Genomic DNA, 20,972 nt, shown 5'->3' with positions numbered 1-20,972 from the left:
CGGGACAGAGAAAGACAGGGAGCCAAAAACGAGAGAGAAGCGGATAGAATAAAGCAGGTGCAACATGTGTAACGAGACTCTAATATATGAATAATCCATCTACATATTTACACTCTATACTTGAGGTTGGATTTGGGCCCACAGGAAGACAAAAATCAATTTGATTTTTAAATATCTGCAGAGACACACACACACACACACACACACACATGCCCGGGCCTTCAGAGGTGTCCAGTAAGAAGACACACCTGTTACAGTTGAGGTTAATTACCATAAAACGCTACGTTAGTTTGCAAAAACCCCAAAAGTCACAGTGAGGAGGAAAAGAGTCTTTACTGGCTCCGGCGACGCAACGGATTCAGCGACATAGATAAATAAAAAAAGAGTAACAACGTGGAAGAGAGAGAGAGAGAGAGAGAGAGAGAGAGAGAGAGTCAGTGACAACCCCAAAAACAAGTCCGTCTCCACTTTAAGCCTGGAGTCACTTGGGGTCGCCGGCCAGCCTCGGCATGGGCACCGCGCTCATGCTGCTCACGTGCGGAGGCGGGACCTGGCACATGCTGCACGGGCACGGCATCCCGGTGCCCACGCCCCAGTGCTGGAAGCTGCTGCCCAGCGGGCCCGCGCCGGCCCCGGGCGCCTTGAGGAGTCCGTGGTGGTGGTGGTGCGCTCTGACCGAGGCCACGGCGGAGATGCCGGGCGGCGCGGCGGACACGGCCGGCGGCAGCAGCGGGTGGTGCACCGCCGGGTGCGACGCGTGGGAAATCACCGGGTGTCCCGGCACGGGCCCTGCGTGCGTCATAGTCCCGCAGGCCGCCGGGTGGAAGCCGCCGTGGTGCCCGCCGCCGCTGCCGTAGATCTCGCTCACCAGCCGCTTCATCTCCTCCAGCGAGTTGCTGAGCATCAGGATGTAGTTTCTCGCCAGCAGCAGGGTGGCGATTTTGGAGAGCTTGCGCACCGACGGCCCGTGCGCGTAAGGCATGACCTCCCGGAGTCCGTCCATGGCCACGTTGAGGTCGTGCATCCTCTTCCTCTCGCGGCTGTTGATCTTGAGGCGGATGGTCTGCAGCTCGTTCTCCGTCAGCAGCTTGTGGTCCTTCTTGGCCAGGTGGATGGCGAGGGCCTCCTCGTCGGCCGCGGTGAGGCCGCGCAGGCCCGCGAGCTCTGCCAGGTGGTCGCTCTGCGCCGAGGTCACGCTGGTGAAGCCGTGCACCGACTTCTTGAGGGTGGCCAGGAAGATGTCGTCCACCTCGGGAGATGAGGGTCTGCTCGACACGCGGCTGGTATCCGAGTCCATGGTCTGTGTCCAGCACGGTGAGCTGCGGAGGGAGAAGCCTCGTTAATTCACTCACAGCGACTTTTCAGTTAAAACGTGTTGAGATGTAATCCGTTTAATTCAGCATTATAAAGTCGGACTGACAGAATCATATTTTTTTTTAATTGACATTTGTCCCCTGAATCCTGCAGAAAAGTATTATGACGATAGTAGCAAAAACATTTCTTTCAAATTTGCTTGACTTAAAAAAAAGAACAAATCTTTGTATTGATATTTGATCATTACATGAGGACTAACACACACCATCAGTGCGTCCATCTCTCTCCCACGCTGTGTGTCAGCGTCAAGTCGAGCAGAAGGAGATACACCCACATTCTCATCGTAATATATAAACATAAATAATAATAATAATCAACACGTACCACGAGTGTTTTCCAAGCGCGAAGGGTGAGAAAACCTATAAACGTCAAATCCACTTGTTACTCCGAAATCGCATCTGACAGCCCATTTGGCACGCCTGCGTGCGACCGCGGGCTTTATAGCCGGGATGGAGCCGCGCAGAGGCCGGGTCACCACGACAACCCGGCGGCCAATCAGCTGCGTGCGGGGAGGAGGAGAGGGAGGAAGGAGGAGGAGGGAGAGGAGGACGGTCCTCCAGCCTGATGTAATTATACCAACACACAGCATTAAGTGAAATCAGACACACTCCCTCCTACATATGGCTCCTTCTTGTGGAAATGCTGGCCCGCGTGCGGACGGATTTTATTGTAATAACACAGATGATAAGCCACGTTTTTTTTTCCCCTCTCAGAAGTGAATAGTAATGTGTCTTTATGATCCAATACCCGGAAACAATTAATATAATAACTCCCACCTCTTAAAAAAACTAAATATTAATTGGATTCAATTAATTTTATATTGAAACTTATGTGGCTGAAAACACTTTAGTCGATTTTTTCCCTGTCTTTCATATCCTTTTTTTCCGACACAATATTTTCGTCATTATTTTTAATCTAAAATTCGTTCCTCAGCTCTTATGTCTTTAATGTCTATATAATAATATATATATAATATATATATATATATATAATATATATATATATATATATATATTTTTTTTAATCAGCCCCTCCAACAGAGCAGTGATATCGGGGTCGCTACTGATAAGCGGCGCAATATGTTTCCCGCTCGCAGTGTTGCTGTTAATGTGCTGTTTTTCCGTTGTGACCCGCTGTCGGCCAGCAGCTGCTGCTAAAGTGCATCTTTAACGTTAATTAATGAAGTGTGCAAAATTGTTTCTAACGGTTATGATCCGCAACGTTTCAATTAGTCCGCAGTGAGCGATCTGCTGCCGCGCGGCCTGCGGCGGACATACGGGCCCAAACCGGTGCTTTGCCCTCGGACGTAACTCAGAGTGACAGCGGCTTTGTCCCGCAGGCTGCGCGGTCAGACGCCACCGGCGCTAATTGCCTGCACCAGTTTATCTGTTTTTCACAGGTCTGCGCTCGGGACGTCCTGTCTGCGTCCGAGTATTGATCCGAAATATACATGTAAAATATAAAGAAATAAATTTGAGTAGTGATGGCTTTTTGTCATATATGTATAGGATGAGTTTGAACCGTGTTTTTTTTATTTATTTAGAATAATAAAAAAAATGTGATGAGATTTTCTTTAGTTTGAAAATAAAAAGACATATAAATACAAATGATTACCTCTTGCCTAATTTTCTTTTCTATTACATTCTTTTTATACGTAGCCTTTGATTACATTTTTTTTTATTTATTAAAATGTAACATATTTCTATGTTTCTGTAGCTGTCTGTGTCAGTTTCGGTCCCGTTAGAACTGAGCCTTTGAGCCGTTTCCTCGCTCATGCGCACTGATGTAAAACGTGTTGGTTGAACAGTTAACCGGAACAAATGCTCGAGGGCGGTCCCGTTCACGGTCACCTGCTCAGCCAATCACAGATGGATATCTTTCCGTAACCGTGAGTCCGGTGTCACATCAGTCCACCAATGATGTCACAAAATCAAGGTCAGGCACACACACACACACACACACACACACACACACACACACACACACACACACACACACACACACACACTTTATTTATATATTGTATTTTTTTCTGCTCGTTTCCTCCTCCCGTTAAATCAGATGATGGTAATTGTCGTGTAAGTGGCGTTTTAAATCAGGAGGTTTGTGTGGTGCAGCTCTTGCTTCATTAGACATTCCCACACTCTCACAGAGCAGCAGCTCGCGCTCCTCTTCAGCTGCAGGCGCCTTCTCACATCTTGTTGTGACTCATTATTTTAGGAGCCAATAAATTTGTTCAATGATTGACATGTGTCAGGAATTACTGAGGCCTTGTGTGAGTGTTTCATCAATATACATCTCCTGACCTTAAACCACTGATTTAAAAGAAAGACTTTCTCAACCTTTTAATGGCACAAATGGCCATAAGTAAATATACTATCAGCTTTACAAATGTCCTGTAAAACCACATTAGGGCCCCAAACCAAGGTTGAGAAACTCCAGGTTATGATGTGAACCTGTGATGAGCATAATTTATTCAGTCTCTCTCTCTCTCTCTCTCTCTCTCTCTCTCTCTCTCTCTCTCTCTCTCTCTCTCTCTCTCTATATATATATATATATATATATATATATATATATATATATATATATATATATATATATATATATAATACCAGACGGGGGGGAACCGTGTTCTTACCGGACCCGGCTCTGCATGGGGTTGAAACAGGAAGGAGACAAACACAAAGAGTTTCATGCAGTGTCGTGGAAAATCGTTATTACTGTCATATTAGAGTTTGATTGGAAGTAACCAAAATGGGCAGGGGGAAAAATAAAGCTAGCCCTAAAGCAAAGGTTTGTGGAGAGGGGTGTTTTTAACATGTCCTCTTCCCCTCCAACTTTGACTCTCAGCTACATACACTCCTCACCACCATCATCTCCCTCTCTCTCTCTCTCCCTCTCTCTCCCTCCCTCCCTCTCTCCCTCTCTGTCCATCAGTCTGGGTGGCGGTAGGCCCGGTGCCGTGGTGAATACCAATAGTGAGGAGGAGCATATGTGAGCCATACTTAATCCTGCTAATCTGCCTCCAAAATAAAAAAAAGAAAGGGAACAAAAAAAAAAAAGCAGAAAAGAGTGAAGGGTGGAAAAAACAGAAGAGAAGGTTTCTCTTTCTGTCTGAGGAGCTGACCGGCTGAGGCCAACTGAAGTGAAAGACATGAATAATGTCCTGGCTCTCCCCCTCCGGCCCATTCTCTGCCAAATCTTGGAACGAAATGAAGCAAAATTCTCGCTTTTGTTGAAATCTGTAGTGAGGAACGTGAGACGCCGCCTGCCACCACCTCTGCTGCTACTGTGTGTGTGTCTCTGGTTAGATTCACATGCGGCTCGGCCCCACAAGTGATTCACTGTACATTAAATGGAGAAGTTAAGTGCCAGCACAGGAAGTGCAGCTCCTTTGAAGAAGAGCAACAACAACAAAACAACACATTACAGCAGGCAATGTGTTTCCCACAAGACATATTTTGTAAACTGTTTAAATGTTGCGACGTCACAATGTACATGCTTCTTTTTTGTGTTAAGTCCACAAATTCAAATGACTCAGGCGCCTCTGATTTCCAGTTGAAATACAGGAGAAGACACAAAGGACTCGCACAATGTGAGGAGGAAAGGTTCTCAAGAGAAGATCTGCAGTGCATGAACAGAAACATTCAGTTCAGTTCTGTTTGTTTGCATGCTTTTCCTGAAACTCGTCTTCTCTCGGTGAGGTTTGCTCATACAAGTGTCCCGAGTCGGATTCAGCCAAGCAGGTGCATGCGAGAGAGAACCGATTTACTAAAAGGTCCTAAAGTGGCCAGAAGAGGGAAAACGTGCTTGTGTGGCGAAGCTTGAGTCACAAAAATGTCACCCAAAAGTAAAACAGACTTCAATAAGAAGTCAGCAGACAAAATGATGACAAGTCTCGCAGTGTCAGAAGTTTTAGTCGAGATACTGAAACAATATATATATCTTTAAAAAAAGAGGGACTGGTTGACAGAAAGGAAAATTGTTGAATGCCACAAAACCTGTTGAATCACTCGTGCATGCCAAAACAAAGTAGCAATGCTTTGAGGTAAACACAACCCTCAGCATGTCTACATGCTCACAACGACACTGTTAACATGCTGATATTAGCAGGTATAATGTTCACCACGTTCATCATTTAAAACTATGAATGAGAATCTGAGGCTGATGGAATGTAATTAGTTTTGCAGGTATTTGGTCATGAAGTATTGGGCAAAATAGAAGGGAATGTTACAGGATCACCACAGTTATTACAATCCATCATGAGGCGGTCCATGAATATCTTCCTGGCAATCCATTCACATTTCACCCAAAACCGCAAACATGCACCTCATGGTGGCGCTAGAGGAAGAGTCTTCGGTTCACTAAAGTAAGCAGCTTTTTATCATAAGGGGCCCATCAGTGTCTGTACGACATTCACAGACATCCATCCAATAATTGTTGAGGTGATTCAGTCTGGACCAAAGTTGTGGTGGTTGAAATACATCTTAAAGTGTCCTTTGGATATAAAAGTGAGTTACACCTCTACCAAACCAGACAACCATCAGGAATGTTGGTCCAAAGTAGCCACAGTGTGATGAAGCTGGAGGCCGATCCGCTACCTCTGCTGCTCTGCACAGGTGCACGTGGAGTGAAGAGGTCTTAATGCCACCTGACACATGATGTGGATCCTCCCGGCTCCGGATGGAGGGAGTCATCAGGCCCCTGTGCCTAAAGGGGCTGGACAGTGTTAGGTTATGCTGGCCTGGGGCTTTATCTCTACAACAGCTATTAGGAGGTAATTAAGTCCTAACACTGCAGAGCCTCCCATGGTTACTATAACATAACTGCAAATGGGAAGCTTACAAGCTCCTTTAGACGGCATGACAAATTGAATGGAACTCATTGGGCTTCGGCTATTATTCCAGCGGCTCCATCTGGCTGGGAAAAGATAAAGGGGATTTACTGGAGGTTGTGAGGGGTTGAGCCTCCATGCTCGATGTGTGTGTGAGGGATAAGAAACGAGAGAAGGGGGGCGGGGGGATCCTGGTCCGGAGTAGGGAGTGTTTTGAGGGTTCCAGGGGGATTTTTTTCTTCTTCTTCTCCTCTTTGGTCTGAGCTTCAATTCAACAGGCAGCCTGAGATTTGCTTTGGCCAAATGTTACAAATGTTTCGACAACCTGGTCTCTGATCCTCGGGGGTCACCCAGGAGGGCACGGGGGGTACAACGGCTTTACGCCCAGAGATTTAACAAAGCAGCATGGGGATGAATATATTCACACTTGTATTCACTCCCCGGGCCTCCAGATGCTTGTTTTAGGGAGACGGAGGAGTAGACTGAGCAGCACGTTGCCCAAAGCAGGCCAGCTGCCAGTTTGTGTCTTTAGTATGTCCGTGACCGAACTTTTGTGGACAAAAAAAGTGTCACGTTCTCTGGAGTGATGCCGTCGATTGTCAACGGGGGTAATGATGGCGAAATTATTTTACGGCTGTTAAAAGTGTTTTAAGGATGTTTAGAAAGTTCTGGAATTTTTTTCGACTGTGAAATGTAACTTTTCACCTCGATTTATTTAAATTCACTTGAAACAATTAAGTCACATAATTATCTACACAGACTTTTTTTTCTCAGATTTAGAAGTTTTTGAGATTTTGTCGATCTTGAGTGGGAACCATTGTGCATCAATGGGAATGGTCTGATCCGCCCGAGCGTCTGATTAATCATCTGATTTGCTTATTTCGGGGCGTTTTTGTGTCACAAAATAATCAGCTCAGACCTCATAGATCAAAACGAGATAGTGACATGTGAGGAGCCACATTTGATTCACATTGTGTTACACTGACAGGTGTTTCGGGTATTTTGTCCAGCCCATTTATATCAATGTGAGTATGCTAAATGAAACACTCTTTATAATGCAATACACTTCAACAGCAGCACACACGGCATCCACCCAAATTAAGTTGAATCAACAAAAATCTAGATTTAGCTAGTTGTACCTAATAAACAAAGTGTGTATCTTCGTCTGATTACTCTTGAATTTGAAAAATATAATTACATGTCGGATGAAGTTCAATTCACACCGGCATTTTAAGGTTGCTTTTAACTGAAGCAATATGAGCATCGGCCAAATCTTCTTCTTCCACCCATTTCGCAAGGCGCAGAACAAGATAGCTTTAGCACCACCATCTGGTGTGCAGTGGGGTTGAATGGACACATTGATTTCCAACCGTCTCTGACCCCTGGCGGCAATAAATACAATTTAGGGTTAAGAATGTGTTACCTTGTTGGATTGCAAACTGGCTTTGATAGCTGGTAGACATGCTATTTTAAAAGGTTCAGTTGTACCCTCTGCTGTGCATTGTAACTGGATTATCTTTTACAACAGGAGAATCTTGATTTTTTTTTTTAAAGACTGCAATTACCACGTTTTACTAACAGGAGGGTCGGGTTGTGTCTTGTGGAGAGAACTGTATGTGAAGTGGCTATAAACCTGTAATCTTGAGTCTATGAGAGTCATTTTCAAACATCTACACACTGGAGAGCTTTTCTGAAAAGTTGAGCATGTTGCCTTTGTGCGGATAGACGGCCTAAACAAAAATAAATTGTGTCCATGTTAATGTGGACGAGGGCCTCGGCCCTGCTGAAAGTCACTGATAGCCCTACAGTATCCTCAGAGCTGCATCACAATGGGTGTAAAGGGGTCTAATGATGGGGATCCGCCTGGCTTAACAGGCTCTCATTCAGATGGCCATTGTCAGAAGGCCGGAGACAATAGGCCGAGGAATAACAATGGTGTACACAAGCAGCCCAGACCATCCCCGCTCTGCTGCAATTAGCGTCATATGGAGGGACCGAGAGGCTGGGTTACATTCCTTTACTCTCACTACCAGCCTCCTGATCCCATCACACACAAGCTCATCAGCCCGAACAAAGGGTCTCGACTACTTTATTACCACCCCCATGCTAACCAGCTGTCACCCCCCCACAGACACTCAAACGTATACCCCCAAAATGATGTTTTCACACCTTTTGGGTTGTAGGTGTTTTTTGTCTGGAGTGGTTATGGTGAGGTCAGCTGGTGTTCCCCATCCCTGAACATGGGACGTTTTTTTTAGTAACTATAGATTGAAACAAATGTGAAATAGTGGTATACTGGTAAAATGTCACCTGAACAATTATCGTCAGAGATGTCTGTGAAGCAACAATGTTCAAACAAAGCCAGCTCTCTGTTGCCCTCAATGCTGTCACTCATTTTACGAAAAAGTATTGCTTATCAAAGTAGTTGACGAGAGATGAGCACTTAAACTTTAAACGTTATTTTGTTTGTCTTATTACATACTTTTTACATACATACATGAAATAGATCTTCTGCATTCAACCCATCATAGCAGGAGCAGTGGTCTGCTGCTGAGAAGCGCCCAGGGAGCAACTAGGGGTTCAGGGTCTTGCTCAAGGACACTTCGACATGTTTTTTCCCCCAAACATTGCATTAAAATAGAAAGTCCACTACAATCATATTATGTCGTAATTAAAGCTGTGAACACACAACAATAGAACGTGTAGGTCAAAAGTCGAACCAATGAGTAGCTCTCTGGGATCTAAAATAAACACGTTGGGTAATAACTTTAACCGTACCTTTCAGGTTCACTTCAAGATAAGTGCATTTCAATTGTTGCAAACACCCCAATGTGTACTGGAATGGACTCCAGCCTGGACGGACAGACGGGTGGATGGATTGATGGATTGATAGATGGATGGATTGATAGATGGATGGATTGATAGATTGATGGATTGATAGGTTGATGGATGGTTTGATGGATGGATGGCTTGATGGAGTGATGGTTGGTTGGATGGATGGATGGATAGATGGATGGACGAACGGACAAACAGATTGATAGATATTGTAAACTGAATTTACGTCAGATTTTCGAACCACTTCTGTGGGTTTAAAAACAAATTTGACTTAACTTTAACTTCTTCTCAAATAAAGAAACTAATAGCATCGCATTGACTGCAAATGATTGGAACAACCTTTGTTATGTCCATGTCACGTCTACTGACAGAAAGGGTTGAATTCCCATTGAATACCCATTGGAGAGACGATGTTTTGGCCATCATCAGGCGTCCCAGGTGTCCCTCTCCTAACAACTGGCAGTTAATTTTTTTATCTTGATTTTGACCAAGTAGTTTAGTGTTAGACTTAACCCGAGCTCAACCATAGAGGTGGCAGGTCAAAGGCACTCACAAACCCTTTGAGTATGAGGACTTGTTGCCCAGGCAGGCTAGTTCTGTTTGAATGGCAATGGACAGAACAGATGTCAACAGACTTTGGAGCCGAGAGAACGGACAGGTCTCCAGAAGAGGGCCAACGGGGGTCCACGGAAAGCTGGAGAAAGGAGGGTGGGATGGGGGACTTTTGGGCCCACTGGACTACTCGACAATAGCAATTATGCTATCATCAAGCAATTTCTTTTTTGAGTAACACAAATTAGAGCCACGCTGGTTCAATTAAACCAACACCAATTCCTTTTCCAGCAAGATGATTAGGATAAGAAGGACAGAAAGGGTCTGCTGCCGTGCGTGTCGTTGCACGTGAGTAATGCATGTATGCCCATTATGTCTGTGAGAAATTTTGAGTGTGTGCGTCTGTGTGTGTTTGTGTGCTGTGTGTGTGTGGGCATGTCTCCCCTTATTTCCAGTCCATTGAGGGGCGGTGCTGTTGCCTGCTCTCTGCTTGCCCTGGTTTTGGTCCAACAGAACAGAATGTGTGGAGGGAAGGAGGGAGGCGATGGGAGAAAGCAGAAAAGAGGAGGCGGGGGTCCGCCTGGAGGGGGCTGTTTGTCACTGGGAATCGGCTCAGGGTGGTTCACATCATATGGCCATTGATGGCCGCCCCTCCCCTGTTGTAAAACAAGCTCCTGTGGGCCTGCCTGAACACTGAGGGCATTGTGTCCCACCCTTGCAGGACACATACCACCCAAAGTGCTGCACCCCCCACCCAATGTGCACCCACAGCACGTCTCCCTCTGTCCATCCCCATCTTTCCCCCAGGTGAGTCTGATGCAAACCTCAAGTTGGAGGTGAATTGGCGGGAAAACAAATGGGAGGACGAAGGAGACTTCGACCATTTTGAGAGCGGCAGGTAACTGCTAACGAGGCCGGGTGCTGAAGGATGGAGGGAAAGAGGGAGTCGAGATGGAGGAGGCCGAGGGAGGTGCAGAAAGGAAGACAGATTTGAAGGGCCGGTGTAAAGGGGGCGTTCCCCGCGGCTTCCGTAATATGGAGGGGCTAATGGGAAGATTGATGGATTGAGACAGCAAAACAAAACAAGGGGTGGTGATAAAATGTAGAGTGGGGGATAGAGCAAGCGGGGTTCGGACTGAATGGCGTCTTGAAGCCCCCCAATTCGGAGGATGTGTGAGTGTGCGTGTCACAGGGGCCGGGAGAAGGAGGAAAATTTACCGCATTTGGGGGCAGGGAGTGGGCGTGACTCGTTCCCTAATTACCAGGGAGGTCTCGGGAGCTCCGGGTACAAGACAAGTGTGAAGGGTGGGAGAATGAGACAGGATACAAGAGGTTAGTGCAGGTCAATGCTGACCACCTAGGATGCCCCTCGCAAAAGCCGCGCACCCCCACTCCGTTCTGACCCTCCCCGAGTGCCCCGGCTGAATGCTATAAATAAATATCGTGTCCTCTCCACGGAAAGTTGATAATTTACTGCCCACCCATTCCGTTCTGCCCATCTCTTCTCCATTTCTCAGCGCCGTTGCCAGGAGGTGAATGGAGCTCCTCCTTTGAGATTGGAGGGCCAGGCCTGTGTTTTCTGGAGGGGCTGTCCTCAAAGTTTGGAGCACCCTGGAGTGGACACACACACACACACGCACGCACGCACACACACATATGCTTATATCTTGAATGCCACACATGCTCCTTTATTTTATCAGCCACTTCTATAACACTAAACACATGGCAAGAATTTGAGGGATTCTTAGGGGAGTAACTTGTTGTTCGACGCAGGCAACGAGAGCCAACTCCTTTCTTTGCTAATTAAATTAACTGGCTAACTGGACTAACAGGTGCTTCAGGTTGATGCTTCTCAACTCTAGATCGCAGTCCAAGGCAGACGAGTTCATAGTGTGGGGGCGTAATTCTCATTTTGGTCGAATTATTCAAACAACCACATGTTGGATGTTATTGAAATTTTGATTTTAATTAGTTGTTTCTCTGAATGTTTTAATTCATATGCAAGCTATTTATTAGATATATTTTGTGCACCAATGAGTTTTTTTGGTCTTATTTTTGTCAAAACAACTATATATACCATGTACACATGCAGGGAGCCACCATTCAAAATGCATTGTTTATTTACAGGAACACTTCAGCCAGAAAATGACCATTTGTATATTAATTACTAAAAGAAAGTAGCCGTCATGCCTTCGGAAGAATAACAAAACAGAGTAGATCCCTGATGAATTTAGTAAATAAGGCAGAGGTTTAACAGCTGCTAAGCTACATCAAAACATCCGTTTACAAAGTCTCACACAACCCGTGCAGTATAACCCAAGTCTCATTATCTAGTCATATGCTCACTACTTCCCAAACACATGCATTCTCACCAAAATCTTAAAATGAACATACTTCCGGCACCACCCTTGCTGCTGCAGCTGCCGCCTGTGCAAGTATGAGGATTGAAGGAACCGCAACATGCGGTGAGTAATTGAAATAAGGTTTACTTTTGGATCGTCTCTCCTTGTGTTTCCTAGCTCCCCGGTAAAACTGTCTAAATCAAAGGAATAATTCCAGAATACTAGAAACTGGATCTAAAAAAAAAAAAAGCCAGATGGGTCAAGAAACTCAGAGATAGACAAATGTATGGTATCATTGTTGCCCATCACAGTTACTATGAATTATCATATTTAGCATATCATATTCAACGTAGTTGTGTGCTCACCATTTTCCTGTTCGATGATTATTGCCGACATGTTTACAGTTTTACAGACGTTTACACCATTGGGATAAACTCTCTGATCATCAGACTCTGTTGACCCGTTGGACTGTTGTTGCGATGATGTCGCGTTCCCAGATTTCCCAGAAGACCCATGTTGTTATAAACCTTATATATATATATATATATATATATATATATATATATATATATATATATATATATATATATATGTTTGGCTTGATAACTTCACTGGACTTTAACCCTGGAGGCAGCAGAAGGGTAAATACTCATATGAGTTTAGAATGGCCTTATGAGCCATTTGAGGACTTGCTGCTTCAACCTACAGCGCTTAGTATTCTCCACAGGGTCCCTCCACATTGAGTTATTCTTTCTTCTTCTACACTTGTGCTTTCTTTCTCTGCCTTGACGCCATCTGCCTCCCTGGCACCCTTGCCTGCATGGCATTCACCTGGAGGAACAGAAAAAAAAGAAGAAAAAAAAGATCACACAGAAAGCGTGCAACTGAGACAGATACAAGTGTCTAACTGCCAGTGCTGCCATGGTGTCGTTCACTCAACGGCCGTATAGCTCGACAAGGGGATCGGGAGTAAAACGATTAAAAGAATCAAAGAGAAGCAGAGCATGCTGGCAGCTCCCCTCTGCCTCTGCCGCCACGGCCGAGTCAAACAGGCTCCGTTAAGAAATTACAACCCTAACAAGGGGCACGCCGAGGGCAGAGAGGGATGAGAGAGATGGAAGGCAGAGGGGAAGAAAACGGTGTCTGTGTCTCCAGTAAATCAGTGTCGTTGAGACGCCCGGGCCTCGGCCGTGGCAGCTGCACTCAGCTCAGTGCCTGCTGACAGAGAGGAGGCCTTTGTCTGCGGCACAGGCGGCACAGTGAGCAGCATAGGGTGGCATGGTCTGGAATGTGACGTTATTGTTTTGTTTTTTTCTTCTTTAATAGAGAGCGGTTTAAAATGGGGCGCACTGAGGGAGCAATTAAGAGAGAGCATTTTGTTTGTGTTTACGTTCGCGCGGGCTCATAATGCTCGTGTGGCGGTTGCAGCCGTTGTTGACCCGCAGCAGTGGAGCGTGGCGTTCAGTTCAAACTGGAAATACCTGCAGGTGTCACGTGAGCAAAACCTAAGTTACATCAACTGGAAAGTAATCACAACTATGCACTGTAATCCAAACGTTGTGTGCGTCACTCGGATTAAATGAGAGAAAGGGTCGTTACTGAGCAGGCTGTTCTCACACACTGTTCGTATTGCGGGGTTTGTATAGAGTTATTGTATGTTAACCAGGATGTATAAAAAAGTGACACACTCTGCGTAGAGAGGACGTTGGAGTGGACTGGACTTTCACCAAGAAGGCATCCTGCGTGAAACCAGAAGGCAACATCAATTTATTTGTCACGTAGGTTATGCCACTTCTGAAGTTTTGAAAACCCAAACCACGACCTTTTCCTGTCGCCTGAACCTCTCCAAGTTGTCTCTCGTGAAGAAAAATAATTATTGTAAAAGAAAGTTTAAGTTATGCATGCAGTCACGTGTACACTAGCTAACATATGATACACAGTATACTGTTTGCTTATCTGTTTATCTGAATTCATCATTTAATAATCATGTACAAATTACTTTTGCTTTATTAAATAATAAAAACAGCATGGAATTGGATTGCAGAGTTCAAATGATGAGGCAAAAAGTCATAAACAACTGTTGAACGAACGAACACACACACACACGCACACACACACACGCACACACACACGCACACACACACGTTCCCACAGTCCAACACTTAACAAGTCAACACCTGACTTCAATCTGGCAGCACCTGCAGTGGGCTCACAAGTGTGTGTTTACTTGTTTGTGAGTGTGTGTGTGTGTTTACTTGTTTGTGAGTGTGTGTGTGTGTGTGTGTCCCTATGCGGATGCATGTGTGTGAGTTTAACAGGCAGGTGGTAATGAGGCAGACTGTGCTGTGCTGGCTCCTATAATGAGGTGGCAGGCAGTGAGGGGTAGGGCCAGTGCTACTAATGGGCCCCTATATAGCCTCTAATAAGCAGTAATTATAGTGTGTGTTTACCAAGTGGCTCCAACACAGTTGAAAAGGTTACCTTCACACATAGCTACTCCACTGCTGGCCCTCCCACCTGGGGACACTAAGTGACAACTCAGGAAGGTGCTTTGTGTACTGCGTGTATGCTGGGATTAGCATGTATACTGTTTTGGGGTTGGAGGAATTATTCTTGTGGGGTTATGGGGTTTTAAAGTCCCGCCTCCTGGCGAGCTTGTGTGATTCTGTGTATTTTTCATCAATCTTTCTGACAAGCTGAAATATGGTTCTGCAATTTTCAATCCATGTATGATACATGAATACCTATAGTAGGCTGCATGTACATTTGACCACAATAAGATATACCAATGATTATTTTATTAGCATTCTATATTTACAGTTCCCTCAAGATTAAAATACATGTCTTCAGACTGAATAAGAAGATTGTATAGCTGGTGTAACTGCATACAAAGTCACAGAGTCGAGTGCATAGAAGCTGCAGAAACTGTAAAAATAAACTAGTTTTAACTTCATAAACGCTTGGTGGCAATGATAAAGGATTATCTTATCTTAAGAAAGAAAGGAGAGGAGAACAACTGGTGGATAGTGCACCAATTCAATGTCATCAGGCAACTGAAGTGTTATCATCATCACCATTGAAATGCTTCAGACGGGCAAACATGCACCTGCCATGTTGCAGCAGTGAAACTTAACATTTGTAATAATTGTTTTGCCACATGTGACACGAACAGCGACATAGACGATAACGACCTCCTGAACCTACTAGCACGGGTAGCCGGCCTCCTCCTGACCAGCATCCACGCTGATGATGCCCATTCAATCGGCTAAGAACTTTCGAAGCAGGTGTAAAATCACACAAGCGGTCGAGGTCCCGCGAAATTTGAGGATCCGATCGGAAACCGGCAGTCGGCGCCAGCTGTTAACACGGGCCACCATTTGTACAGTGAGCACCCCGGCTCTCTGTGGCGAAACAATTCAAACACACACACTCTGTAATAATGATGATGACCCATGGCTTCGGCTGGCATTGATCTCACATATTGGTCGAAGACGTAAACCTCAACAAAGTTTCTCCACACTCTGCCCGGGACAGTGGAGAAACAAAAGTTTAGATGTACATGTACATGTCCCAGCTACTGTAAAGTCACGAGGGTCGAACAATACTCTGATTATCGGCCGATGCAGACGGCGACAGCACCCGGTGTCGATCAGGGACCGGGGAGGACGGCATTTTCTGACATTTGTTGTGCTGCTCTCAGTCTCCCCTTTCGTTGCACTCTGACCTCACCCAGCCTCTGACTGACCCTCAGAAGGCACTCTGCATTTCGGGGGAGCCCTCTCGGTGACCTCATCAATCACAACACCAGCAGCCGGGCAGCAGGTTCACCCTTTTTCTCAACTTGCCGCTGCATTGTCTTCTTTCTGTCTCCATCTCGTCGTCGGTACGCCGCTCTCATTCTCTCGCCCCTCAAAGCTCACTGTGATCTTGATGAGTGCACGGCTGCCAAAGTCTGACGGATTACACAGTGTCCCTTACGTGTTGCTGCTCATCAGATTGATATCTGTTCCTTTATCACAGCCTCACATTCACTAGCTCAACCCCTTCGCCTTCCCACAACTCCTTTCCGCATTGTCTTCTTCAGGGGTCTCCATGTTCTCTTCTCATCTTCCCTCTCTCCTAAATTCTTGGACAGACAGAAAGCGGCAGACTTATGTTGCTTGTTTTTTTTAACAGTTGATACATTAGAGGCGGTGCTATCACTGACGTACTCCATCTTTATATCTGTTCTGCTCCGGCAGCAAGTGACGCAAATGCGGGAGTGCCATGAACATGCATTGTTTCTAATGGTCAGCAGGGGGCGACTCCTACAGTTGCAAAAAGAAGTCTGGTTGTATTGAAGTCTATGAGAAAATTACCCTACCTTTTTACTTTTGTTTACTCACTAAAACATTGTAAACATGAGTTCATGGTCTCAATCTCTAGTTTCAAGTCTTATTCAATACAGCGTGATGTTCATTTAGCAAATTATGATCCATCTAGAGTAAAATAGATCATAAAGCGGATTATGCTTCAGGGCGGGGCTACCTTGTGACTGACAGGTCTGGTCTGGGAGTTGATATAACCAAAATGTTATATCTTTCAAGCCCTTTCACAGTGTGTTTTCAGGGCTTGAAAGATATAACATTTTGGTCGCCCAAATATCTCTTATACAGTATGTAGTGTTCGGTTGTCCTTAGCTTTCTCTCTCGTGTTATTTCTAAAAACCAAGAGCGCAACAGCAAAAATGTCGAACTTGTGGATTCAAAATCGTAATCCACAAATCCAATGTGTGACATCACGGTGACGGTGAGTCCTTTTATATTCTGACCATACAATACAACATACAACTGTAATCTGATGTAGGGTCCCATTCCTTCCCTGTCCATAATTCCCTTTACTTCTGGTCTCTTGCTTTATTTTGTGCCTTCCTCCCAACTTCGAGAAATCTTAATACTTCAATGAAATATTAGTGCATTAGTATAATATGCTTCCAACTTTGTTTGTCCCTTTCTTGTTTCCCAAAGCCAGGTCTATGAAGTGTTTCCAGTTTGGGGTGAAACCCTATTGCCAAACAAAAGGTTTTCAAATTCTCTCTTTCTACAAAATCTGTATGCGTAGTAACACTAAAGGTCTGGGAAAGATTAATAAAAAGGTGAATTGCACAACGGTGGGCTACACACAGTCCTACATGAAAGTAAAACAATGTTAGAAGTGGAGTGCAATATGAACGTAATTCGTAAGATGCTGGTCGGCACAGATGCTTGACCTCAACCTCATTCAGCTGGTTGGAGAGGAGCTGGAACGAGACTGTGAGCCAGACATCAGTTGGGCGACGAGTGCTTTTGTAGCTGAATGGGAGCAAATCCCGGCAGCCAGGCCCCAAAATCTGTTTGAAAGGCTGAAACCAGAAGAGCGGAGGCTGTTATAGCATCAGATTAAGGCCCAACGTATTGGAATCACATGTGCATCATGATATGGGTCTAATGCATACATACAAAAATGTTCCGTTCAACAATGTTAAAACCCCCAAAAAGTGATCAGTGACGGTTGATGGTGACACAACAGAAGGTTTAATGAGTACAAAATGGATTTAATGTCATATTCTCATGTCTTTTTCTCCTTTTTCTGAAGGGGATAAACTCAAATTCTTCACCTTGAAAGTCAGACAGAGACATAATGCAAACAATGTCTTGGTTTACGCAAGATGTAAGTAAGAGAAAAGAGAACTTACCCTGATCAGATATCAACAATCACTCATAAACACTATACAAGCTACGTTCTGCTTCTGGCGCTCTAATCCAGCATTAGGCTCTTTGCTCTCTTTCAGGGTGGTATTCCTCTGGCCGTTGGGCTCATCTTTGATGTGGAGATGAATGTGTCGGATAATGTTGGTCCACCATCTCACTGGCCATTCACGTGTCATGTGAACAGCAAACCAACGAAAAAGCACGGTCCCTAATCTGGTGTCCATGCTGGGACAGGGCCACGAGTTCGCCCACAACACAGCGGCAACGATGTGTGTGTGTGTGTGTGTGTGTGTGTGTGTGTGTGTGTGTGTGTGTGTGTGTGTGTGCTGTTTGAAGACGGATTCAGAGCCTTTACTCAAGTAACATTAGCAATAACAAACAAAAACAATATTTATCTTACAAGTTAAATCCCTGGACTTTTGTAAAAAGCATTAGAAAATAAAACATTCTTTGGTATTAAAAGTTAAAGTATTCATCATACGGAGTAGCCACTTCCAAGTGTTACTGAAGCAAACATGTGTAATCTAATTGTAATGCTGTAGTTTGTCATGAGGGACCTTTTTTATTATGATTTGATATATTATAATGCAAGAAATGTTTTGGGCTGTTGAGTTTCTAATAAGCGCTGTTGTCAAATGATTGTAGACAGGTAAAAAAACCACCAACGTGGTTCCAGACGATTTGAATTGACGCCCACATATTAATAATTCAGGCTGTTTATGGTTGTTTCTACAGCTGGAAATGCAACGAAGATAATCAGAGTTTTGTAGACTTGACTGAGGATGAAAACGGCATCATCCTGCACCAGAGCCAGAAAAATGATAGAAGACAAAAATGATAGAAGAATGGCGACAAGCGTGTACGAGAATTTCGTTTATTTACTGATATAACTTAAATTAGCAAAAACAAAGGAAAAGGTGAACAATGTTACGTAACATTTTTAAGTTATGTTATTACTTTAAGTTGTTCTTATGCAACTTCTTTTGTGTTCAAACAATAACCTATGTTTTTATATTTTATATAAATCGTTTTCTAGCCTAGACATAAGGCAACCAAACGTTTCACAATGTTGTGTCATTGTGCGTTTCTGCAAGCGTGATATGAGGCTGATATTTGTAAACTTATTTTTCGTTCGTTGACGTTCAGCGTGTCCCGTGCTTTGCTGAAACATACAATGCCAACACATTTTTGGCTGAAACCTGGATTGTTCTTTTGTTTATTTGGTGGCCTTTCAAAGAGCAGGAAATCCTCACGTTTTGGAGGCTGGAAACAGACAATTTCGAACATATTTTGCCCATTAAAGATTTAATTCAGCAGCAAAATATATATATATATATATATATATATTTGTAAGTGTTTACGTTCTATCCTGAATCCTGAATATGTCCTTTTTTGGAGGTGGGGGAGCTTCTGCAGCTTTATGTGTTTTGATTAATGAAGTGAAATACAATTCTCAATTCCATCAGATCAAGTATAATACCAAGTATAATATTTCTCTCTCCAAATATGCAGCAGAATAAAGTAGTCTCAAAAATACATCAACTCAAGTATTGTACTCATGTCCAAGCCCCTTGAGTGAATGCATTTAGTTTCCCTTCAGGACGAGGGTTTGTGCACATGTCCACGTCCTGCCCACATTTGTGAGAAAAGAAAAAAAATAAGCTACATGTGAGTAGCTGAGTTATCACTTGGCCCATCGCTGTTTTTCCATGACAATGAAAACAAATCCAGCTTACACTCATTTCTGTTTTCTCTCAGACTCTGTATGTGTGAGAGAAAGCCTCCCTCTGTCCTCACTCTATAAAGGCTTGATCTCTGCCTCTGTTGAATATGTTAATCCATCTGGTGGTCCCCCCACCCTGCTCTTTCTCTCGGCCCGTAAGACCCCCACTGCCCCACTCTCCCTTCCCAAGTAGGCAGAAGGGGATCTGGGATACTTCAGCGGAGGATTGGTGGGCCAGGACTTCATCCCCTGGCTGATTATGTGCCGTGGAGAGAAGAGGGAGAAGGAGAGGTGCCCGGCGTAATCCTATTGACCATCCCTGTCCCATATGGGGAACGCACTGGCCTCTCCAGCGGTACAGTCGGTGGAGTGCAGGGCCAGCTTGCCTCTCCAATCAGGGCACATTTTCTTTAAAGCTCTGCGTCTCCTGCTCTCATGGGGGGTCACCGGTGCAGAAAAGACGAGGATTGTTCACTGCAATCTGATTACAATTTAATCGTTCGCGTAGATTCAGTCACCCTCAACGTTATAGTCGACACATTTACAATCTCTGTTGTATACTTTTGGTTGTATCACACCACTGAGTGTTAATGTGCAGGAATAACACACTTTATAAATCCAGTGCATTTTAGAGAATGCAATTTTAATGTAAAGCACTTGTTCTAAATGTCAGTGTGATTGACCACTTGGATGAATATCATTTCACATGTTCCACTGAGTAAATTGTCCCTCTTATGAGGATTCACTTTGTAAGATGTGTTGATGAATTAATTAATTTACTTAAGAAATGTTCTTTTTAATTGAACTCCTTGTTTTTAATTTACATTTGCTATGTATCCTTTTTTTCTTCATGCAAATCATGGCACTTTGCCAAGAAAAATGTTGTATGAAGACATTTTATTTTTCTTATCAGACCAAGAGAGAAATAGAGGGATAAATATGTGCTGATTTTCACAAATAACTTGCGATTTTTGAATGTTTTCACAATAAAAGAGGACACATGCAAAAACCTAGTTCTAAATTATTTGCTATATCTATCATGGATATAGAATGGAGAGGATCCATGATAGCGATGAGGAACAGATCCCTGTGAGACCCGGGTGGGACAGGGGTTAGGCGGTCGGGTTGATTGGTGTGAATGTGAGAGTGACTTGTTAGTTGATTAGTGACCGGTCCATGGAGTACTCTGCTGGGATTGGCTCCAGTCCCCGGTACAGTATACCAGTACAGCCAAAGGATGGAGACATTGAAGACATTCATGGTTGGACAAACATTTAGAACAAAATAAAACATGGGGCAAAGGCAGGAAATGTAGAAACCTCTGAAAGTGTGTAAAAGTACTTTCTTCTTACTCTTATGTGAGTTCATATTTAAGGGGCGGGTCTTGCAAAGCCATGTGCAGGTATACATCAGTTTTTAATAATAATTCACAAACTTGTAATCAGTACTGTTTCTTCACAACGGGTTTGACATTGTCATGTGTGTCCCATCCTCCCAGCATCATATCAAAAACATGAACGTCAGGGGCCAGGGGGGGAACAATATTGTGTGTGTGCGTATCAGTGTGTGTGGGGGGATCCGGC

General features: G+C 44.3%; 1 protein-coding gene across 1 annotated transcript; it reads right to left on the bottom strand.

The window, feature by feature from the left end:
* Positions 1-481: 481 nt before the first annotated feature.
* olig2 (oligodendrocyte lineage transcription factor 2) lies at positions 482-1,297 on the bottom strand (the record flags this gene model as incomplete). Its single annotated transcript, XM_079231274.1, has 1 exon — positions 482-1,297. The coding sequence occupies one exon, from the start codon at positions 1,295-1,297 to the stop codon at positions 482-484; it is 816 nt and encodes a 271-aa protein (XP_079087400.1).
* Positions 1,298-20,972: the final 19,675 nt, after the last annotated feature.

Source organism: Taurulus bubalis (assembly GCF_910589615.1).
Source record: "Taurulus bubalis genome assembly, chromosome: 15".
Taxonomy (NCBI): domain Eukaryota; kingdom Metazoa; phylum Chordata; class Actinopteri; order Perciformes; family Cottidae; genus Taurulus; species Taurulus bubalis.
Note: the sequence above shows the minus strand (reverse complement) of the source record. Positions and strands in the feature narration are given on the sequence as shown.